This window comes from Epinephelus fuscoguttatus, linkage group LG23 (genome assembly GCF_011397635.1).
Source record: "Epinephelus fuscoguttatus linkage group LG23, E.fuscoguttatus.final_Chr_v1".
Classification (NCBI taxonomy): domain Eukaryota; kingdom Metazoa; phylum Chordata; class Actinopteri; order Perciformes; family Serranidae; genus Epinephelus; species Epinephelus fuscoguttatus.
This window is the reverse complement of record NC_064774.1, coordinates 12,956,266-12,977,131: the sequence shown is the minus strand read 5'-3', so window position 1 is coordinate 12,977,131 and position 20,866 is coordinate 12,956,266. Positions and strand designations below refer to the sequence as shown.

The window sequence follows — 20,866 nt, the reverse complement described above, 5'->3', positions numbered from 1 at the left end:
GCATCTGAACGCAGCACAAGACAAAGGAAATTGATCTGCACTTCTCCAGAGGTACAACTTGTCATCAGCATCATTGTTCAGTGTTATATTTGAGATTGACCTCTAGATGGCGCCTAAGCCCATCTTCAGATCAATACAGGTATTACACTTTCATGCCTACATGGGCAAAAACTGTCCAGTATACAGCTATGGTTCATGACTGTATATAAAATATGTTTTTGATATTTTGAAATTTACATTGCATGTGGGTGAATGTTATTAGTTTTGCTGTTGTTTAACCCTGTACAACATGTAGGAGATGTATTCACATGCATGTTAGACATCAAACCATTCTGCGTTCGTGTAAAGGTAAACTTTATTACGTGATGCAGTTGACAATGATGAACTGTTATTGAGCAGAGATCAATATTCTAAGACAGCAACCTTCAGAGGCAACATCAGAAACAGTGCAGTATACGAGAAAATGCAGCACATATTTTTACTACGTCTACACGGCTACACTTTCGGCTTCAGTTGCAAAGAGAATATTGTAATCAAACGATGAAATCCAACAGGAAACGTACAGCATAGCATGACAGAGGAAGGCAGCAAGCTACATCACAAGAACTTAATGTGTGCAAATTCTCTCTTAGTTTCTGTGCCACACAGGTATGGAGGTTTGTATGGGAGCCACACCATCACTGCAGGCAATGAAGTAAGAGCTCGTCTTCAGGCACTCAGGAGTCAGCTTCAGGCACACAAAGCAGAACTCAATCTGACAGCGAGGACAGATGATGTTCTTACAGCCCGTTGTGTCATGCGCCACCTTCAAGCCACAGGTGGGACAGGCCCGGAGTGAGGGACAGGCGTCGACCCCTTGCACCTGACTGAGGTTGGTGGTGCCACAGTTCTTGAGGGCCTCGAGGTCGAGGTTGATGCAGCCGTCGTTGTCGCAGCGGTCAGAGCGTGGAGCCGCACCTTTCCACAGCTTCAGACACTGCCAACAGAACTCGTAAGCTTTCTTGTTGTCTTCTGTGCAGACTGTGCAACGCACGCTGAGGTTACTCGGGTTTTTTCTCTCCACGTAGGTTTTGCACCCAGGACACTGTTGGAAAGGGAGCGAGAAACTTTTAGGGAAAGGTTTGGCATGTAAGAATGTACGCTTATTGGCATTCTTGTTGAGTTAGACGAGAAGATTGTCACAATCTTCTCGTCTAACTGTGCAAGACAGCGAATAAGCGTTTCCCCTAAATTCTTCCTTCAACTCCTGTAAGTTATTTCTGTTATCTGTTTGATTGCTGGATGTTGCAAAGAGAAACTATCTCTGCTAAACGTTTTTTGAACACCAGGGCACTCACTTCTTTAAAATCACAGTATTCTGTGGCAGCCAGAAGCGCCATTTTCTCTTCAAAGTACTGCATCTCTTCAGCTGTCAGCACTGCCAGCCTGCGCACCTCTTGATAAGACCACTCTTCATCACACTTCTGCAGGGTGCCGTCCTCTAAAGCAGGGCACTTAAATTTGTACTGGCCCTGAAATTAAAAGGAGAGGTTGTGTTATATTGCCAGTTGAACATGTGGTGAAAACTATCTGGGGAGCTGAGCATCATTTGTATGAAAACTCTGGCCAGTCGCCAGAATAAAATGTTGGCATTGTATGTTTCTTCAAACTAGAGACATGTAACATCTGTACATTTCCTACATATGACGTAGTTCAGATTACATGTATGAACTGAGTTTCTCATCAGGTGGATGAGGGGATGGTGGATGGCATGACGTCATGACAAGATTACTGCCAAGCACCAAAGCTGACCACTGTTTGAGATCAGTTAAAGTAGGTGTATTTAAAGACAGTTTAGGACATGTCCAACTGTGTGTGTAGTGACAAAAGCTAGTGTTTTTAATGAGAAATCAGGGTGTATCCAGCTGTGTTTCTAGCAACAAAATCGGGTGTTTCTTAACAAGTGTTCGGGACGTGTCCACCCATATTTGTAGTGACAAAAGCAGGTGTTTTTGATACAGAGTTTGGGACGTGTCCAGCTAGGTTTTTAGCAACAGGAAAGCGAGGGGATGGTGAATGATATGACGCCATGACGAGATGCCTGCCAAGCACCAAACAGTAGCTGACCACTGTCTGAGACCAATAAAAGCTGGTGTATCTAAGTGAGTTTTTGTAGTGACAAAATCGGGTGTTTTTTAACATGAGCTCAGGACGTGTTGAGCTAGGTTTTTAGTGACAAAAGCAGGTGTTTTTAGTGAGAGATCGGGATGTGTCCAGCTGTATTTATAGTGACAAAAGCGGGTGTTTTTTAACATGAGTTTTGGACTTGTTCAGCTTTGTTTCTAGCAACAAAATCGGGTGTTTTTTGACAAGAGTTCGGGACGTGTTCAGCTACGTTTTTAGTGACAAAAGCAGGTGTTTTTCATGAGAGATCGGGACATTTTCAACCCTTTTTGTACCGACAAAAGCGGGTTATTTTAACGAGATGTCCAGACATTTCCAGCCGTGTTTGTAATGACAAAAGCAGGTGTTTTTTAACATCAGTTCAGGATGTATCCAGCTGTGTTTCTAGCAACAAAACTGGGTGTTTCTTAACATGAGTTCAGGACGTGTTCAGCTAGGTTTTTAGTGACAAAAGTGGGTGTTTTTAGTGAGAGATTGGGACATTTTCAACCCTTTTTGTACCGACAAAAGCGGGTTATTTTAACGAGATGTCCGGACATTTCCAGCCGTGTTTGTAATAACAAAAGCAGGTGTTTTTCATGTGAGATCGGGATGTGTCCAGCTGTGTTTGTAGTGACAAGATCAGGTGTTTCTTAACAAGAGTTCGGGACGTGTCCAGCTGTGTTTTTTCATGAGAGTTCAAGATATTTTCAACCCTTTTTGTACCGACAAAAGCAGGTTATTTTAACGAGATGTCCGGACATTTCCAGCCATGTTTGTAGTGACAAAAATGTGTGTTTTTTAATGAGAGTTTGGGATATGTCCATCCATTGGGGGTTTGCAGGAACATACAATGCCAACATTTAATCTGGTGATTGGATTGTGTTAACCTAAGAAAGGTGTTATTCATAATAATAAATTGATTTACGTTAACAATAAGTAACAAATTTAGGTTTGGATCCCATTTCCACCTCTTAATTGGCAAAAATGAAACAACCTAAATAAACTTTAACGTGAAAATAAAGCAGCTAGCAAAAGTGCTAATCTGAAGGAAATATGTGACAAAATAAAACATAAATCAGACAATAAAAAGAAGGGCTCAATGTTTACTGGTGGTTAAATGCAGTGTCGGAAACAGCTGGAAAGTAATTACTGGGATACAGGTTGGAAATTAACTTATCTAACATGGAGGCATAGACGCTGTCAGTAAACATGGTGGAAAGTACCTGATCCAGCAGGCTGCGACACCACCCAGTGAGAGACTCTGGGGTGACGGCGTGACCACAGGACATCTCTGCTCGGAGACATTTGTCTCCCTCCTCTGGAGCTGAGATGCAACAAGTAGAGCAGACATTGAACTCACCATGACAGAAGTCTGACATATTACTTTCTTGTTACATATCAACAAAGCCAAACATAATGCATGCAGCTCCTTTAATCAGCTGGACAACACAGACACATGAGGATACTACACAGTGCGATAATATGAATGAATTAAACCATTGTGTTTGCTTACGCAGTGGATCCAGATCATCCGGTCTGTTGACAAACTTCAGAGTCGTGTCTTTGGGGTCGTATCTTTTCTCCTCTTGACCCTGTGTACTCATCGTGCTTCGGATCAGCTCCTCTGTCCTCCGTCGACAAACTTCTCCTCCTCTCTGCACTCAGGAAATGAGAAACTCAGAGGCTGGCTGCTGCGTCAACTTCTTTGACTCCACCAAGTTTTGTTGTTTGTGTTTTATTACTTTCACTTTTCCTCCTCTGGCTTTTACAAGAAGTCACGTGCATGCAGTGACAAGAAAATTAGAGCACACATTTCTTGTGTTTATTTGAATTCACATTCAGTTTTATTGACAAAGAATATAATTTATTTAGGATTTATTTAATTCCAGCATACTCAAGTGCAGCTTTGATTCATGTCTTTATTTGTAGGAATTGTTTTTGTTATTGCATTGTTTTGAATTTGAACATAAACTCCCAAAAAAAATCAAAAATTAAGTGTTCAGTGTTAGTTTGAATAAGATTAATACACTGTTTCACAGCAGTTTCTTATATGCCAACCACCTGTTTCACAAGATTCTTTGGTCTGATGACAAACACTGCTGGAGTGTCAGGTGATTTCCAGTAATCATCTCAGCACCGCTTGCAGTTTTAGGGTTCTGTGTGGAAATGCTGCTCGGACATCATGATGCAGACTATAGTGGACAAACTCCACGGTGACCAAAATGTGGAAGTTGCGAGGCTTTTTGAGCTCATGGAAGGACTGACTGTTGTTGTGAACTGTTTGAGTGCAGTCAGTAAAGCTATAAAGGAAATGATAGGTGCAGAAATCATGTGCACGACACTTGCGCACCTGCACAACAACACTTAAAGCAATGACATAGAATGAATATTGTAAATAATAATGACATTGGTGATATCAACTTTAGGACGAAAGTGAAAGTATCTTCAACCCCCCCTCCACGTCAGTGTGTGTTTATCAGTTGAAACAACACCCTAAAGCCTCATTACACTTAAGCGGCAGAGCCGACAGCTGCTCAGCAACTTCTAAACGCCAAAACAACGCAGAAATGGGAAAAATCTACCAGGTCGTGGTGCATGGATTCAGAGGGGAGAAGGTGACCATTGACCTGTGCAACACGGAGGAGCAGATGAAGAGCATCACGGTGCTGCAGCTGAAAGACAAGATAGCAGAGAAGATTCCCGCGAACAAAGGTAAGCCATAATTATACATTAAATGCTGTGAAGCCGATGATGGAGCTTGCTTTTGTTTTCACTTAAACGATTTAAAACTTCAACCTATATCCATTACTGTTTCATGCCCACATGTAAGCCAACAGTCAGTGCCAGACCAGAGCATTTAGCGCCCTTGGCAAGCTTCCCCCTGACCTTCACTCACCTGGGAGGCCGTTGTTCGCTTATATGAATGTAAAGCCAAGCCGTAATGTTTGTTCCTCTAACCCTAACCACGCGGTTGTCTTGCACATCAAACAGCAAAGTTCGCCTGGCGTAAAACCACACCGTCTCCCTCCACCTCTGTGGCTGATTGCGGGTCAGCAGCTGCCCGTGGCGAGCAGAGACACACGCCGGACTGCTTTCCCACTTCCACGTGTCTCCATAAACCAATACTCATTTGGAAATATTGTTTGCATCTCCCATACCGCGGCTTTGAAAATTTATTTAAGCAAATCTGACATGCGCTTTGGTGCTGCGTGAACATGCCGTGCGCAAAGAGCGCAGAGGAGCGCGCAGCCGCTGCACGCCTCTGTTCTGCGGGATCATTAGAAGAGTTAGCATCATGAGACTATGTGGAAAGGAAAGGAGGAGAAGCAAATGAAAGAGTCGGGAATGAAGTGAGGAGAGGAGGGCAGCACGCACTTGAAGCCTGGTTGTTGTGATTGAACATGAAGTATACATCTTGAGACAGGTCAGACAGACATTCCCCTGCTCATCCCTGTGCACAAATGCACTTCAGCCTCAAGACTTCCTCTGATGGCGGCAGACGCATAGAAGTCTCCTGTAAGGGTGCACTTTGCAAGCAAACAAGATACATTTCTGCATTCTGCAGGCAAAAAAACATATGGAAGGAAAACACTTGAGCACCTGCCCCACAAAATGTCTGTGCACGGCCCTGCTAGCTCAGTATGTGGACATGCACTGCACTGACCAAGCGGCAATGAGCGAGTTGGGATGAGAATGGGTTGGATAAACAACTTAGCTAACAGACAATAATAACAAATGACAATACTGTACAGCTTTTGCCTTTTCATTTGCTCTTATTCCAGTGACCTACCTGTAAACACCACCATTTCCCTTACCTCACAAGTAAATTTACCTTTAAAGTGACAGGCTGTATGTCTTTTGGTTTGAATGACTATACTTGTGTTAATTTGTGTCTTTCTGTGTGTGTGTGTGTGTGTGTGTGTGTGTGTGTGTGTGTGTGTGTAGGGGTGGAGGCCATTCGGCTGATCTTCACGGACAAGGCCCTGGATGACGACAAGAAGAAGCTGTCTGAATATGGAGTCCAGCACATGTCTATCATCTTAATGGTGTTGAAGGTTCCTGGAGGACTGACAGCTTGACAGAGACCATCTCCTTCTGCTGCTTCCACTGCCGCCGCCGCTTCATATATATTTACTCTTGACAACATTGTTTACAAGTTTTAAATCATTACTGTGTTGCCTGTTTTATTGCGATGATCATTTGTACGAAATAAAATCAAGTATTTGTAATGTCTCAACTCTGGTTAAGTGTGCAGCACTATTTTAGAGGGCAAGCGTACGCCGGCGGCGACGGAAGTACTCGGATCCTTTGCTTTGGTACAGATACAATGGTTTAAAAACACTATTACAAGTTGAAGTCCTGCGTTCACAATGTCACCAAGGTAAAAGTACATGAGTGTTTCAAAAGTACACGTTATGCTTTCATAATTTTGTTCCGTTTTAATCACCAGTGATAATATAAGAACATTTTAATGTTGTAATTCATCAATGTGGAGCCAGTTGTAGATACTTCTCATACTACTAAATAGATTAGTAGCCTATTATAGTACTGTATCATGTCATTAAAGCACAGCATGTGCTTTTCAGGCTATGGAAAAAGTGTCAGATAAATGTAGTGGACTAAAAAGTACGATATTTGCCTTTGAAATGCAGTGGGGTTAAAGTATTAAGTAAATAGACCTCACTGATGTGTCTGACAAATAGCTTTAGTCCCTGACCATCAGCTCCCCTGACTGATGAACAAAGTCAACCATGGGTCCCTGCGGGGCCACTTAGAGTCAACAACAATGTAATAAACAGAAGTGATCCCATCTGTAAAATTAATTCTTTCACCAGTGGCGTCATTAGGCCTCGTTGTCCAAGGCTTTAGCCCTGAATGTTTTATCAATAGCCTCAGATCTGTACAGGCTATACATATCCTGTATTGCAAATATAAAAATAGGCCTTGTGATAAAAAATAGAGCATGAATTAATGAATTAATTGAATTAATAGAGCATTAGCATCAAAATATTTCAACTGCCAAAAGTAAAAGTAATCATAAAAGGGCCCGTTTCAGATTCATACTGGATTATAATGAGTGATGCACTTTAATGTTGCAGCTGGTGGAGGTACACACATACACTGCTGGATATTTGAATGTATGATAAAACGTCATGATTTCAGTCGTTGATTAGGGTGTATTGTGTGTTGTTAGTCTGAGAGTAAGGGTAAAGTATCATAAAATGGAAGCACTGAAGTAAAAGTACCTCAAACTTGTTAACATAAATACATTTAACTATTTTTCCAGCTGCTGTCAATAAAAAAAGATCTGTTTCTTCTCAGTACTAATTACTAACAGCTGCTTATATTTCTTACTTTACAATTTATAATTAATCAGTCCGACAAAAAAAACAACCTTAAATTTGCCGCCAATTTTGTCGAAAAATGCGACATTTTTATGTGATTTTTTTGTGGGAAATTGCAGCTAATGAGAAAAGGAGAAAAAATATATATATTTTTTAATTACTACCTCCAAAAAAATAAATCATGTAATCACTTGCTATAAAAACCATACTGAATATTACAAAAATAGCTGCAAATGTTTTTTATAGTTCTCTTCTTTAGTTTTATTTAATTAGTTTCAAAACATGGACTCCAATAATGTTGCCAACAATCCTGAGTAAATATTGTAGCTCTCAAACCAGACAATGTGACTGTAAAACAACATGTAAGCTACATGTCTTCTGTAAACATAACATTTTAATATATTCAACACATATTGTATGCATTTAAACACTGCAAATTCTTATGTCAATACAGAGCATTTCTCCATACTGCAATGCGATTAGCACATTTGATGACGCGTCTGATGACGTTTGAAATGACGTCGCGTGCGCGTCGACTTTCGGTCAATGTGGAAAAACGCAGAAAAATCGCAGAAAAATCGCGGGACTTCTGAAAAATTGCAAGCCCCCGCAAATATTGCGGACTTTTTTTTTTAAAGATTATGTTTTGGGCTTTTTGCCTTTTAATGAACACGACAGAGTGAAATGGGGCGAGAGAGAGAGAGTAGGGGTTGACATGCAGCAAAGGATCGCAAGCTGGAGTCGAACCTGCGACCGCTGCAGCGAGGCATCACCTCTATACATGGTGCGCCGGCACTATCCACTACACTACCCACGCCCTGAATTTGTGTTAATTATTGCAATCGCAAGGGGGACTGATTAATCTGGACAATAAAATTAAACAAAGTTGCCAGAGTGCATTTTTAAAAAAGCAAATACAGCTTGTTCATAAAATAAATTCCCCCGTCCCCCGTACAGAGATCTAGGCAAGGCCCCCAGTGTCCCCAAGTCCTAGAGACGCCCCTGTTCAGCACCACATCCTGCATGGGTGTATCTAAATACATGGTCACATAAATCAAAATTCACTTCATGTGGTGTGCTCATAGGGATTTTGTAATATGCAAAACATCCTTAAGTTGCGTTCACGTCCCCCTGTGAAGCATTAAGAGAAGACAGCTGATGGCTTATGATTTGTTTTATAACTAGATCAGTAAAGAGCTACTTGCATAGTAAAACTGAATGTCCTTGTTAGTCATGTGAGCAGTCTGTTAATAAATGGCAAAATTTCCGACACACCCTGAATGCAGCATTCCTGCAGGTTTGTATGTTGTGGTAAGTGAAAGTGAAAGTATGCCGAGGGTTGTGGGTGATTTACAGGAATAGGGTGCAGTTTGTACGCGTCGGTGATTTACAGAGAGAAGGCCTTGCTGTCCGACAGTCCCCATGACTCGTTCATCTGAAGGTATGGCTTATATTTTTCTGCATTTGTGTTCCTAAACAGGTGCGATTGATTCATTGTCAACATTGTCATTGCAGCCAGTGGTGCAGGAGTGGACTGATACAACAGTGAGACAGGAATCAACATGTATAATTACTGGGGAAATGTTGGTATTTCTACCAAACGTCCCGCTCTCCAGGTAAGATACATGCTGTGTTTATCATCCACAGTACTGCTGTGACATGTACACGCATTATTACTGATGTTCTCCTCCCAGCAGCCATTAAGTACCATGGCCTGTCAAACCAGGGAGCAACATGTTACCTGAACAGTGTGCTGCAGGTGCTGTTCATGACTGAAGACTTCAGAGAAGCTGTAAAACAGTTAGTTTCAAAGTCCAACTTCATAATGCATTTAACTTCATTTAGGCTGCAGTGCACCTTTGTACCTTTCATGACCACTGTGTCTTAACTCTGTAGGCACAAGCAGGAAAATCCTGACACCGAGTGTATTGACTGTCATCTTACACCCTTGTTTGATGACTTGGAACAACATGAAGCCTACACCTTTAAAATCACGAACACGCTGGGCATCAAGAGGTACAGTATGTGTTGACACAAAGAACAACAAAGCATTTGAAAGGCTGTGTGTGCACGAGACATGCACATTGATTTCTGCTCTCCCCTCTTCAGTGTATGAACAGCAAGATGCTGCTGAGTGCTTTGAGAAGATTTTAGGTCTGACCAGTCCTGAGGCATCAAAGGTAGAGAAGACATCATCAAAGGGATTCTGTGCGTTAAATGAAAAATACATGTTGACCAGTCTGTGTTCTTGTGTGCTTTCAGATCTTTCGTGGACAGTTGACGCGCACGACTGAATGTTCTACATGTCATAATGGGACGAATTTTGATGGAGCGTTTTGGCATCTTCCTCTTGAATTGGTGGAGTCCTACAGTGAGGACTACAGCGTGGTAAGAATCTCAGGTCCTGCAAACTGTGACACATTTATTTTTGTTGCCAGGAGAAATCTAGTGAAACACCATTAACATGAATTTGTGATATATCAGAAACTCATTGAGAAGACATTAATGAATGCTTTACTTTCATTAGGCATTGTACGGTTCTGCAAACCATGACTGTGTTATATTTGTGGGTGCCATTGTTATGACTTAGTTCAGATTGCATCTGTATGAGCTGAGTTTCTCTTCAGCGGGAGGAGGGGATGGCAGATGTTGAAACCCAGATGAGTTCAGGACATGTCCGACTGTGTTTGTAGACACACAAAGGGGCAATTTTAGCAAGAGCTGGGAACATGTTCATCCATCAAAAGTAGGCATTTTTTAATGAAAGTTTAGAGGAGTAGAGGAGTGTTTGTAATGCATAGCAGCTATTTTTTACTGAGAGGTTGAAACATTTCCAGGCCTATTTGTAGTGACAAAAGCGGGTATTTTTTATGATTCTGTTACATTTCTAGCTGTGTTTGTAGCAACATAGCAGGTATTTTTTTTAACAGTTCAGCACATGTACAGCTGTGTTTGTAGCAACAAAAAACATGTGTTTTATAACAAAAGTTTAGAACATTTCCAGCTGTGTTTGTAGCGACGAAAGTGAGTATCTTTTAATGAGAGGTCTGGACATTTCCAGCCGAGTTTGTAAAGCATAGCAGCTATTTTTTTCCGAGAGGTTTCCAGCCACATTTGTAGCAACAAAAGCAGGTATTTTTTTTTAATGAGAGTTTGGGACATGTCCAACCATGTTTGTAGCAACAGATGTGCATATTTTTTAACGAAAGTTCAGGACATTTCAGGCTGTGTTTGTAGCAATAAAAGACAGGTATTTTTTAATGAGAGTTCAGGCCATTTTCCACCGTGTTTGTAGCGACAAAAGCAGGTATCTTTTAATGAGAGGTCGGGGCATTTTCAGGCCTGTTTGTAGTAACAAAAGCGGGTATTTTTTAATAGAGGTCAGGACATGTCCAGCTGTGTTTGTAGTGCATAGCAGCTATTTCTACCGAGAGGTCGGGACATTTCCAGCTGTGTTTGTAGTGCATAGCAGCTATTTCTACCGAGAGGTCGGGACATTTCCAGGCCTATTTGTGGCGACAAAAGTGGGTACTTTTTTAATGAGAGTTCAGTACATTTCTAGCCATGTTGGTAGCAACAAAAAGTGGGTGTTTATAACAAAAATTCAGGACAGTTCCAGCTGTGTTTGTAGCCACAAAAGTGGGTGTTTTTTCATAGAGTTTGGGACATTTCCAGCTCTGTGTGTAGCGACAAAAGTAGGTATTTTTTAATGAGAGTTCAGTACATTTTAGCAACATAGCGGGTATTTTTTAACAGGAGTTCTATACATTTCCAGCCGTGTTTGTAGCCACAAAAGTGGGTGTTTGTTAACGAGAGTTCGGGACATGTTGAGCTGCGTTTTTAGCAACCAAATGGTGTCTTTTGAGATAAGAGTTTGGAATATGTCCAGCTGTGTTCGTAGCATATATATATATGCAAACCAGATATATTAAGCTAAAACATTATGTTTTTGTAACCCCAAGTGGTTTGTGTGCTGTAACCTAAACACATGTCAGTCATAGTATTGCCACAGCGTGAAATTGAAAATTGAAATGTACATTTTTGACACATCTGCTGCCTATGAAACGCACAAATGTACTGTAACATATTCATGGTTTGCAGATAGTATGTACAATGCCAACATTTATTCCAGCGATTGGGTTGCAGGGCATCTGTCACAGAGTCCATTTCAGTCACAAATGACACAACTGCATTTCATCAGGTGAATGGTATTGAGGAGTTTTTCCGAGATTCGCATCTCAGCGGAGAAAACCAGATGTACTGTGACGAGTGTGATGACAAATCTGATGCTAAGATTGTGAGTAATGAGAAAACGTGTCTCTGATTTGTGCACATTAACTCACATTAAGAGTGTCCATAAGAGTTCACTGTGTGCATTTTAACAAGATGGAACTTTCTTTTAGAAATGTGCAATAAAGGATCATCCAGAGGTTTTGATGCTGCTGCTGAAGAGGTTTGAGTTTGACTACCAATACATGGCATATGTAAAAATCAACTGCACTGTGGCTGTGCCCTACACACTACAGATACCTGGGGTATGAATACAGTATATTCTACTATCACGACATGTTTCTTTTTTCATTCCTGATAATAATGTTTTTAATGTTTTCTACTGGTGATCAGAATCAGACGTATGAACTGTATGCAGTTGTGGACCATTCTGGAGATCTTAGAAGTGGGCATTACACAGCAACGATCAAATCTCAAGATGATGATAAATGGTATAACTTCAATGATTCGAGGGTCACATTGGTAAGACTGATTACTGAAACCCCAGTGTCGATGACAGTATATACAGTGCAAAACTTGATTCATCATTTTATGTTTGTTTTTTGTTTCATCAACAGTGTGATTACCAGCTATTCCAGGTGGATAAGTTTGAAAAGTAAGTTGTAGTCCTTACTGTGGTGATTTTTCTTGATTGAGTTTGAGAAGAGAAAACAATAGACATAAATATGATATATATATATACATGTATTTCCCAGTATCTGTGGGTGTAGTCAAACAGGCTTATGCATGCACCAGAACACAAGTGTCTGCACAATAAAACCTATGAGTTACTTTTTTTCATGTGAGTGCATGTGAGGATGCACAACAGAAAGCCCCTGTATTAAAAAAAGCATTTTGCTGTATCTGAAAATGACCATATTCTCTATTGTACATTTCTCTCACTAGATCCAGCAGCGCTTATCTCCTTTTTTACAGGAAGAAGAAAAGTAAGATGACAAACAAGTTCATTGTTTTTACTGATGACTTCTTTAAATTGTTTGGTACTTTCTCTGACTTTATTTTATACCTACCTCCCAGTGCATGCTGCTGATACTTGCCCTCAAGACATCACAGAGGTGTCCACTCCTGGAGGCTTCCCACCAGCTGACGCTGATATCTATTACCAGTGTCAAGATGTCATCGAGATGAGAGAGACAGAGAATGTTGAGGTGGCAGAGGCGTGAGTAATGAACCTGCGGTGGCTGTTTCCATCGACACAAATGAAGAAGCAGGAATTAAAGATATCACTCCTGGGGTTAGAGGAGCGAAGCCATCAGGAGTACCTTACAGCATCGGTGTAGAGGGTCAGGGAGTTAATGTGAGGCAGACCTTATCATACAATCAACAGGAGTGTGATGAGGAAAGGAAAGACGTGAGGTATCATCCTCAAGACGCTCATGCCGAAAAACAGAGATATGACAGGAAAGTTGTGACAGATGATGAGGAGGACATAAGAGGAAATTCAGAGTCTGATAACGAGGCAGAAAAGAGAGGAACCTCATCAAGAGAAACTCAACTTGAAGAGAGTGTTGACGACTGGGACAATGACAACGCAGGAGTGGATGATGTTAGACAAAAGAGACCTCAGGAGAGTCTGGAGGTTGCTGACATACATGACCCGTCATATCAGAGGTATAAACAGGAATTCAGCAACAAGCATGCGAGATGTGATGGTCCTCAACAAGTTTGTGTAGACATGCAGAGAGATGAGGACAGGATGGTGGTGGACGTAAACAGAGACAAGGATAGAGAGATGGAAGGTAATGAACATTCAGAATGGAGAGAGAAATCCTCAGCAAAACACCTCAACAGGCATGCAGAGCATCATGAGGACAAGGAATTTAATGTTAGAAAGGACAAACAGGGTGATGGGTTGAAGATGGAACCAGATGTTAAGGTAGACGAGGAAGATGAGACTGGAGCTGATAGTAGACAGAACAGACCTAAAGATGATCATGGGTGTGAACAGGGAAGAAGTAGCAGGTATACAAGACATGAGCAACCAAGACAGGATAAGAGGGATGTGAAGGAAGTCAAGGAACAAAGGACAGAAAATGATAAACATCTAAATCGAAAAGAGACATCCATGACAAATCCTAACCTGAGGAGAGTTGTAGAGGATCAGGACAAGAGAAGATTAGACAGTGTTCGACAGAACATGAATGAAGGTCCGGAAAGTGAACAGAAGATTGGACAACAACATACCCTTCAACCTCTTAACGTGGACAAACAGGGCAATTGGTTGGAGGTAGAACCAGATGTTAAGGTAGACGAGGAAGATGAGACTGGAGCTGATGAAAGAAAGGTAGCATCGGGGAGCGTGAAGGGCTTCAGAAAGTATGACCTCATGGAACAAAAGACAGGCGATGATATACATGCAAAAAGGAAGGAAACATCCATGATGAATCCTAACCTTACCAAAGGTGTAGAGGGTCAGGACACGAGAAGATTGGACAATGTTAGACAGAACAGACCACAGCAGAAAATCAGTGTTGAACATTCATCACATAAAGACGGTGTGGACAAACAAGCCAACAAGCCTACTCAACGCAGAACAGACTCTTCTCCTAGACAAGCAGAACTGACAGAAAGCAGAAAAGTGGCTGAGAACAGGGGTGTTGAAGGTGCCGAAAAGATGTGTAAGTCTCAACCCAAAGCAAGAACTGGATATAATGACAATGCAGTGGAAGGAAGGCATGGTTCACGAGTATATGCAAAGAGAATTGACAGCGAAATTAGAGAGATCTATAGTAGAATTAAAGGAAGCAGTGAGACAGACTTAACAGTGAAAACTACGGAGGAAACCGTACGACAGGACACCGTGTTGGTGGGTGTTCACAATTTAAATCTGAGTGAGGCACCTTTGCAAGAGCCACAGCAACGTGGAGCCAAAAGAGTCATTATGAATACACCAGAGGAGAATGAGACTCAAGGTACAATTCAGTCAATTCCAAAAAAAAAGAAACAAAAGTTTAACACACAGGAACAGGCTGTTGAAATGAAACATGCAGCAGAAAAAACAGGTGAACATGAGCAGGGTAGAAGAAGATGGTGGCAGCGCCGCTTATTTGCCCGTCAGAAGCCAAAAAGAAAAGAAAAAAAGAAACAGAAAAAATTTACTCACTGTCATATTGCTTGCATAAGCCCGACCTCAGAGTCCGATTAAGACAAAGTATACATTTGTTTGTTCAGGCGGTGTAACAGATCACCTTTGCTGGGTTTAGGACATGTAAAATGCATCACTTCCTGTTTTTGGGATCGTTCCTGTTTAAAGAGCAGCAGAGGAAGTTGTTTAATGAGAGAGAGGGTTGTTTTACAGTCTGTAATAGAAAAGTAACACAATGGACATTGACTTCAAATGTTTTTAATGTCAAGACAAGGAGATCAAGATCCCAGTATTGTTGGGTTGATCTGAAATCATCATAATTCACAGACTAAATAATTAAAAAATGTTTGTCTTTTATTGCTTTTGTTACTTTCTTAAAATGTTGATTTTTTTTACTTATTAAGTTGTTCAGTGATATATAAATAGATGGCTCTAAATGTAATATCTAATATGATTTCAGGCAGGAGATTGTGTGAGGAAATACAAGTGGAAGTCTTTGTATAGATATTTTTATTTTAATATGTTTTCTTATTTTGCTGTTCAGTTCTATTTTAAATTTAGTAAGCCTTTTGCACACCACACTTGTGCCCATTGTCTAATGTCAAAGATGCTTAAGATTTTATGTTTATCACTTTGTTGTGGTGATTTGTGTCAATCATAGTATTCTGATGGTGATTTTAAACATGTAAGTAAAATAATCATAATAAATAAAGAGAAAATGAAATATATCTTTGGACATGCACTGCTTTTGTGGAAAGTAATCACATAATACAGTTTCTTCTCCTTTAATGGGAGAAAAAAGGAATACATTTCAGGAAGGACGACAGAGGAGGGATCCCTTTTACATACAGACGTGCAATAGATGAGATGTGCAGAGCATAGACATAAAAATAACAATAATTACAAGAAAAAAAGTGAATAATATGAAATGTAAAAAATGATCTACAGATCTATCTGCCCATAAAAACAAACAGTGAGGCCTCTACTCAGGCGCTGCTGAACTGTCTTAAAGAAGTTCAATCATGGATGGAGTTGAACTTTCTTAACCTGAACAAAAACAAAACTGAAATCATTCTGTTTAGGTAATCCAAAATTTTTTAGATAGCTACGATAGTGCCATTGGTTCACTAGCACCCTGTTGTCACTCCGTTGTGAAGAACCTTGGTGTGATTTTTGATTCTGCCTTTAAACTAGATAAACAGAGTAGTTCAGTTGTTAAGACAAGCTTCTTTCAACTGAGACTCCTGAGTAAGGTGAAGGCCCACCTCCCTCCACATGAGTGTGAGAATTTACTTCATGCCTTCATCTCTTCGCGTCTAGACTATTGTAATTCTTTGTATGTTGGACTCGACCAGTCATCACTGCACCGTTTGCAGGCGGTTCAAAATGCAGCAACCTGCCTGTTAACAGGAAAGAAACGGCATGATCACATCACACCTGTACTGGCCTCCTTACACTGGCTTCCAGTCCTTTTCAGGATCCAGTTTAAAATGTAATGCTCGTTTTTAAGAGTCTTAATGGCCTGGCGCCATCTTATTTGACTGAGCTTTTACAGCCTCACACCCCAATGAGAGCGCTGAGGTCTACATATCTATTACTGCTGGAGGTTCCGAGATCAAGGCTCTAAAGTAAAGGCGATAGAGCCCTCTCAGTAGCAGACCCTAACCTTTACATATAAGAGCTGCCCAAATTTGGAGCATTTGAAATCCCTTTTGAAAACACATTTCTTCTCTCTGGCCTTCGGCACACATGACATCTTGTTCTTATGTTCTTTTTATTGTTCACTGTATGATGTTGTATTGTTTATTTTAATAGGCCTATGGTTTTTTTGTTTTTTTTATTAATTACTGATTATATTTATATTGCATAGCCTGTTCAGCACTTTGGTCAGCTGAGGTTGTTTTTAAATGTGCTGTATAAATAAATTTGAGTTGAGATTCATTCATCTTTTTTTTTGCAAGATTGCAGTGCGTGTGTTGATCCAGGACCATCATTGCCATGTTGATGTCCACACAAACAAATTATCCAGGATCAGCATGATGATGATGGTCCTGAATAAACCTTACCAAATCTATCTGGGATCAACATGGAAAAAGGAGGGAAAATATGTTATTGGCAGCCGAACAAGCTTTGTGACTGAACAATATTGTAGTCTATTGGCAAGCTTACTTGTTGGCATAGCTTACCTAGTTAGCAAGTTAACTCACTAACCCTGCAGTAGATCACGAGGTTTTCGTTCAGTGTTACTGAGGATTTTGTTCGGTTGTCCTTACTCTAAGGAGTTTTGAAAGAAGCAAAGCAGCAGCGCAGTGATGATGTCAGAGGGCTGTGATTGGTTGATTGCAATGTTGGTCCAGGAATGCGATGTGGGATGTTGATCCAGGATGTTGGTCCTACTTGGCAAAATCACATTGTGCTTCTATGAATAGTTGAATAGTTCCTGTCCTGCTCTTTAAAGAGCTAATCATTAGCCAGTGATTGGCCCGATGGCTTATGGGTCTTGTAGTCAGTGAGCCTCCTTGCCTCACGAGGAGTTTTTAACCCCCTAGTGTCATTGTAGACTGTTAGAAATCTACATAAATGACAAACAAATGGCTCCTCTGTTGTCTTGAGGAAAAAGAAAAGGTTTTCTTACCAATTTCGGTTTACAAGAAGTGTTTTTATGTATAGTAAGCTCTTAAATAAACATTTCTGTATGTGTTGATTAGTTTTTCACTCATTCTTTACCCTCCTTTTTGAAAGGTGCCTGGACAAAACCTCAGAAAAAAATGTGTATAATGTTTATTGTCTGTGAATTCTCATCTAATGTTGTTAATCAATTTCCCCATTAAAGGGGTTTTTGGGGGAGTTTTTCCTTGTCTGCTGTGAGGGTTTAAGGACAGAGGGATGCCATATGCTGCAAATTGTGATTTGTGATATTGACATTTATAAATAAAATTGAATTGATTTGATTTGAGAGTTACTGCCTCAAGCGAGGGAGTTCAAGTATCTCGGGGTCTTGTTCACGAGTGAGGGCAGAATGGAGCGTGAGATGGATCAGCGGGTCGGTGCGGCTTCTGCAGTGATGCAGGCGCTGCGCTGATCCATCGTGGTGAAGAGGGAGCTGAGCCGGAAGGCAAAGCTTTCGATTTACTGGTCCATCTACGTCCCAACCCTCACCTATGGTCATGAGCTCTGGGTAGTGACCGAAAGAATGAGGTCGCAGATATAAGCAGCTGAAATGAGTTTCCTCTGTGGGGTGACTGGGCTCAGCCTTAGAGATAGGGTGAGGAGCTGGGACATCTGGAGGGAGCTCGGAGTAGAGCCACTGCTCCTTCACGTCGAAAGGGGTCAGTTGAGGTGGTTCAGGCATCTGATCAGGATCCTCCTGGGTGCCTCCTGCTGGAGGTGTTCCAGGCATGTACCACTGGTAGGAGGCCCTGGGGGCAGACCCAGAACATGCTGGAGGGATTACATATCTCGTCTGGCCTGGGAACACTTTGGGGTCCCCCAGGAGGAGCTGGAAAGCGTTGCTGGGGAGAGGGATGTCTGGGGTGCTTTGCTCGGCCTGCTGCCCCCACAACCTGGCCCTGGATAAGCGGATGAAAATGGATGGATGATTTGAATCTACTTTGAATTTGGACTATGTGAGGCTTCATCGTATGGCCCCACTGTGTTTTCTAACTAATACATCTCAGTTCTCATCTTCTGCAGCACTATCTTGTAAGAAAAAATTCAGGCAAGGATAAAAAACATTTTATTTCAGTGTGTAACTCAATGACAGAAGCATTTACAGTGATTCTGACTGTGGGGGAAAACACTTGAGTGCAGTGCCTTTCGGGTGAGATCATACATGTACATCTGCTAAAAATAGAACAAGAACAGCTTTTGATTTCAAGTCAGTTCAGTAGACCTTTATGTATTGTGAAGGAAATGATTGAAGTTTATGTTGCATGTGCCTTTGATAGGTGTTTTAGGTGAATTTAGGTCACTTCTACAGCACTGGTTAGAGGTTTTGCCTTATAATCACCAAAACTGTTGCTTTTAGGAGCAGAGTCTGGTATTGATAACCTCAATCTGTGAGTCTGTGTTACAGCACCCTCCCTCTCACTGTCAGGTTTTCCCCTTGTTCTTCTGGTTTAAGTAAGGTAAGGTAAGGTAAGGTAAAACTTTAATGTCCCCATTTTGGTTTGCAGCCAGTAAAGGGAAACATAATACCACATGACAGTACAGCTCACATACAGATCATATCATCTGCACTTTGAAAGAAAACTTTTTACCAGGAACTTTATCTCTGAGATATAAATACTTTAACTCAGACACCTGTGAGTCAGAGAGAGGCTCATAATACCTGAGAGGTTAACCCTCCGTCCTGCCCTACATGAAGCTGTCATAAATACAAACATAATAGACAGCGCTATGTGACGGAGATTTAATTTTCACTTTCAGTCTGTTGCACATTTACAGGAATTCATGTGATATCTGGACAGACGGGTTTGGCTTTTTCCTTTAAGTTGCATCTCATTTGAATGAATTCAACTGGGAAGTTTGACTGCAACTTAATTTTTATTATTTCGCAGTTTTGTACTGTTTATTTTAATATATCGCCGCCAGTCCACCTGTGAAGTGTAATGTTATTTCGTAGTGTTACAGAATTTTTTTACCCTCACAAACACAATCAATGCGATGGGATTGTTCCTCCTGAAAAGCTCTTAAATCATTCAGATTCATCCTTAAATAAACCCTCATGAGGCAAGGAAAGATCGGCCTCTTATAAAACCCTCCTATATATGTCAATGCATTAATGTAGACATTAATCAGCCTTAAATTTACAGGTCCTTCAAGGTACAAATTAAGGTGTATGTGTTATTTGTACATTTTAAGGGGTTTTACACTTCAAACACACTTTAATCCATTTTAATTAAAAGTCAAGCGTGTAGGATTTAACGGGATATATCGGCAGAAATGGAATATAATATACTAATTATGTTTTATTTAGTGTATAATCACTTGAAAATAAGAGTGTTTTTATTACCTTAGAATGAGTCATCTGTATCTGTAAAGGGAGCGGGTCCTCGTCCATGGAGATCATCATGTTGCAGCGCCATGTTTCTACAGTAGCCCAGAACGGACAAACCAAACACTGACTCCAGACAGGGCCATTCATGTTTTTGCGTCAGCCACCATAGTTAGCTGCCCCTCTGCAATGAGAACACTGGCACAGATTTTTGAATGTGAAACTGCTTTTTTCAGTGTTTTTATCAGTTTAAGAGCCGTTTCATAGTCGAAGCACACAATACGAGCAAGCAACGCAAGCGACGCGAGCAATGCACTTCCTTTCATAGTCAACACAATGAACGCAAGCAAAGCAGGAGACACTTGAAATGCAATACATCGCTCGCGCAATAGGGGGTAGCAGAGTCACGGTACATTCCAGCTAGCTAGTACTGCTATTTTATTAGAGTGCAGGGCACTAGAACTGTCATATAAATGGGGGTGTGCCCGTACAAGTTCCCAAAGTTTTTCCTCTTCGATCACCGTCATTTCATACCTGCTTCACAAAAAGTGGTTAAAAACAGCCCTTAATCACCATGTCCGTTTGTTTGGGAGAGGAAGAGACTTCTCCAGATAATTCAGCTCCCAGTTAAAACCTCCTGAACAATGAACACTGAAGGAATTCTAACCAGGAGAAGTTTCAGCTGGTTTGCAATCTGCAGTCCTCGCTGCACGAATCCTCCTTAATCTTACACATTGCTTCTTTAAGGTGAAAGTTGTAAGGTTTTGCAGTTTAAGGGATTGTTGTCCATTAAAATGAACCCACATTAACTGAATACACGCACATGTTTCTTAAAATAAAGACCTAATAAGACAGGTTTGCTGTCTAATATGTCATATGCAGGTGCAGGTTGCATGTTCATCTCCTCTGTCACCTGCAGAGTCAGTTGAACAGCCTGCATGCTAAAAAAGAAAGAAAAAAAGCAGTCAGTTGGTGTCCTTTCCTGCTGGACCATCTTCCCGGCAG

The 20,866-nt window shown here is 41.0% G+C and overlaps 3 protein-coding genes across 3 annotated transcripts; 2 read left to right on the top strand and 1 right to left on the bottom strand.

Moving 5' to 3' along the window:
* Window positions 1-337: 337 nt before the first annotated feature.
* si:ch211-212k18.15 (E3 ubiquitin-protein ligase RNF19A) lies at window positions 338-4,047 on the bottom strand. The gene is made up of 4 exons (XM_049569053.1): window positions 3,659-4,047; window positions 3,369-3,469; window positions 1,338-1,511; window positions 338-1,084 (listed from the first exon to the last, which is right to left on the bottom strand). The coding sequence occupies exons 1-4, from the start codon at window positions 3,747-3,749 to the stop codon at window positions 629-631; spliced, it is 822 nt and encodes a 273-aa protein (XP_049425010.1). The 5' UTR covers window positions 3,750-4,047; the 3' UTR covers window positions 338-628.
* Window positions 4,048-4,473: 426 nt separating this feature from the next.
* Window positions 4,474-6,382, top strand: zgc:194655 (uncharacterized protein LOC794380 homolog). The gene is made up of 2 exons (XM_049569054.1): window positions 4,474-4,857; window positions 6,091-6,382. Exons 1-2 carry the CDS (start codon window positions 4,713-4,715, stop codon window positions 6,222-6,224), a joined length of 279 nt encoding a protein of 92 aa, XP_049425011.1. The 5' UTR covers window positions 4,474-4,712; the 3' UTR covers window positions 6,225-6,382.
* A 2,411-nt stretch (window positions 6,383-8,793) lies between these two features.
* LOC125883448 (ubiquitin carboxyl-terminal hydrolase 47-like) lies at window positions 8,794-15,593 on the top strand. The gene is made up of 11 exons (XM_049567729.1): window positions 8,794-8,931; window positions 9,006-9,106; window positions 9,188-9,290; window positions 9,387-9,670; window positions 9,753-9,878; window positions 11,692-11,787; window positions 11,894-12,025; window positions 12,114-12,242; window positions 12,338-12,375; window positions 12,666-12,706; window positions 12,798-15,593. Exons 4-11 carry the CDS (start codon window positions 9,446-9,448, stop codon window positions 12,941-12,943), a joined length of 933 nt encoding a protein of 310 aa, XP_049423686.1. The 5' UTR covers window positions 8,794-8,931; window positions 9,006-9,106; window positions 9,188-9,290; window positions 9,387-9,445; the 3' UTR covers window positions 12,944-15,593.
* Window positions 15,594-20,866: the final 5,273 nt, after the last annotated feature.

Coding starts and splice junctions, on each gene's coding strand:
- si:ch211-212k18.15 (XM_049569053.1), bottom strand. CDS start 3,749: ATGAGTACACAGGGTCAAGAGGAGAAAAGATACGACCCCAAAGACACG. Junction 3,470..3,658: donor GGATGATCTGGATCCACTGC/GTAAGCAAACAC, acceptor GTTGCATCTCAG/CTCCAGAGGAGGGAGACAAA. Junction 1,085..1,337: donor AATACTGTGATTTTAAAGAA/GTGAGTGCCCTG, acceptor CCTTTCCAACAG/TGTCCTGGGTGCAAAACCTA.
- zgc:194655 (XM_049569054.1), top strand. CDS start 4,713: ATGGGAAAAATCTACCAGGTCGTGGTGCATGGATTCAGAGGGGAGAAG. Junction 4,858..6,090: donor GAAGATTCCCGCGAACAAAG/GTAAGCCATAAT, acceptor GTGTGTGTGTAG/GGGTGGAGGCCATTCGGCTG.
- LOC125883448 (XM_049567729.1), top strand. CDS start 9,446: ATGACTTGGAACAACATGAAGCCTACACCTTTAAAATCACGAACACGC. Junction 9,671..9,752: donor CCAGTCCTGAGGCATCAAAG/GTAGAGAAGACA, acceptor GTGTGCTTTCAG/ATCTTTCGTGGACAGTTGAC. Junction 12,243..12,337: donor ATGATTCGAGGGTCACATTG/GTAAGACTGATT, acceptor TTTCATCAACAG/TGTGATTACCAGCTATTCCA.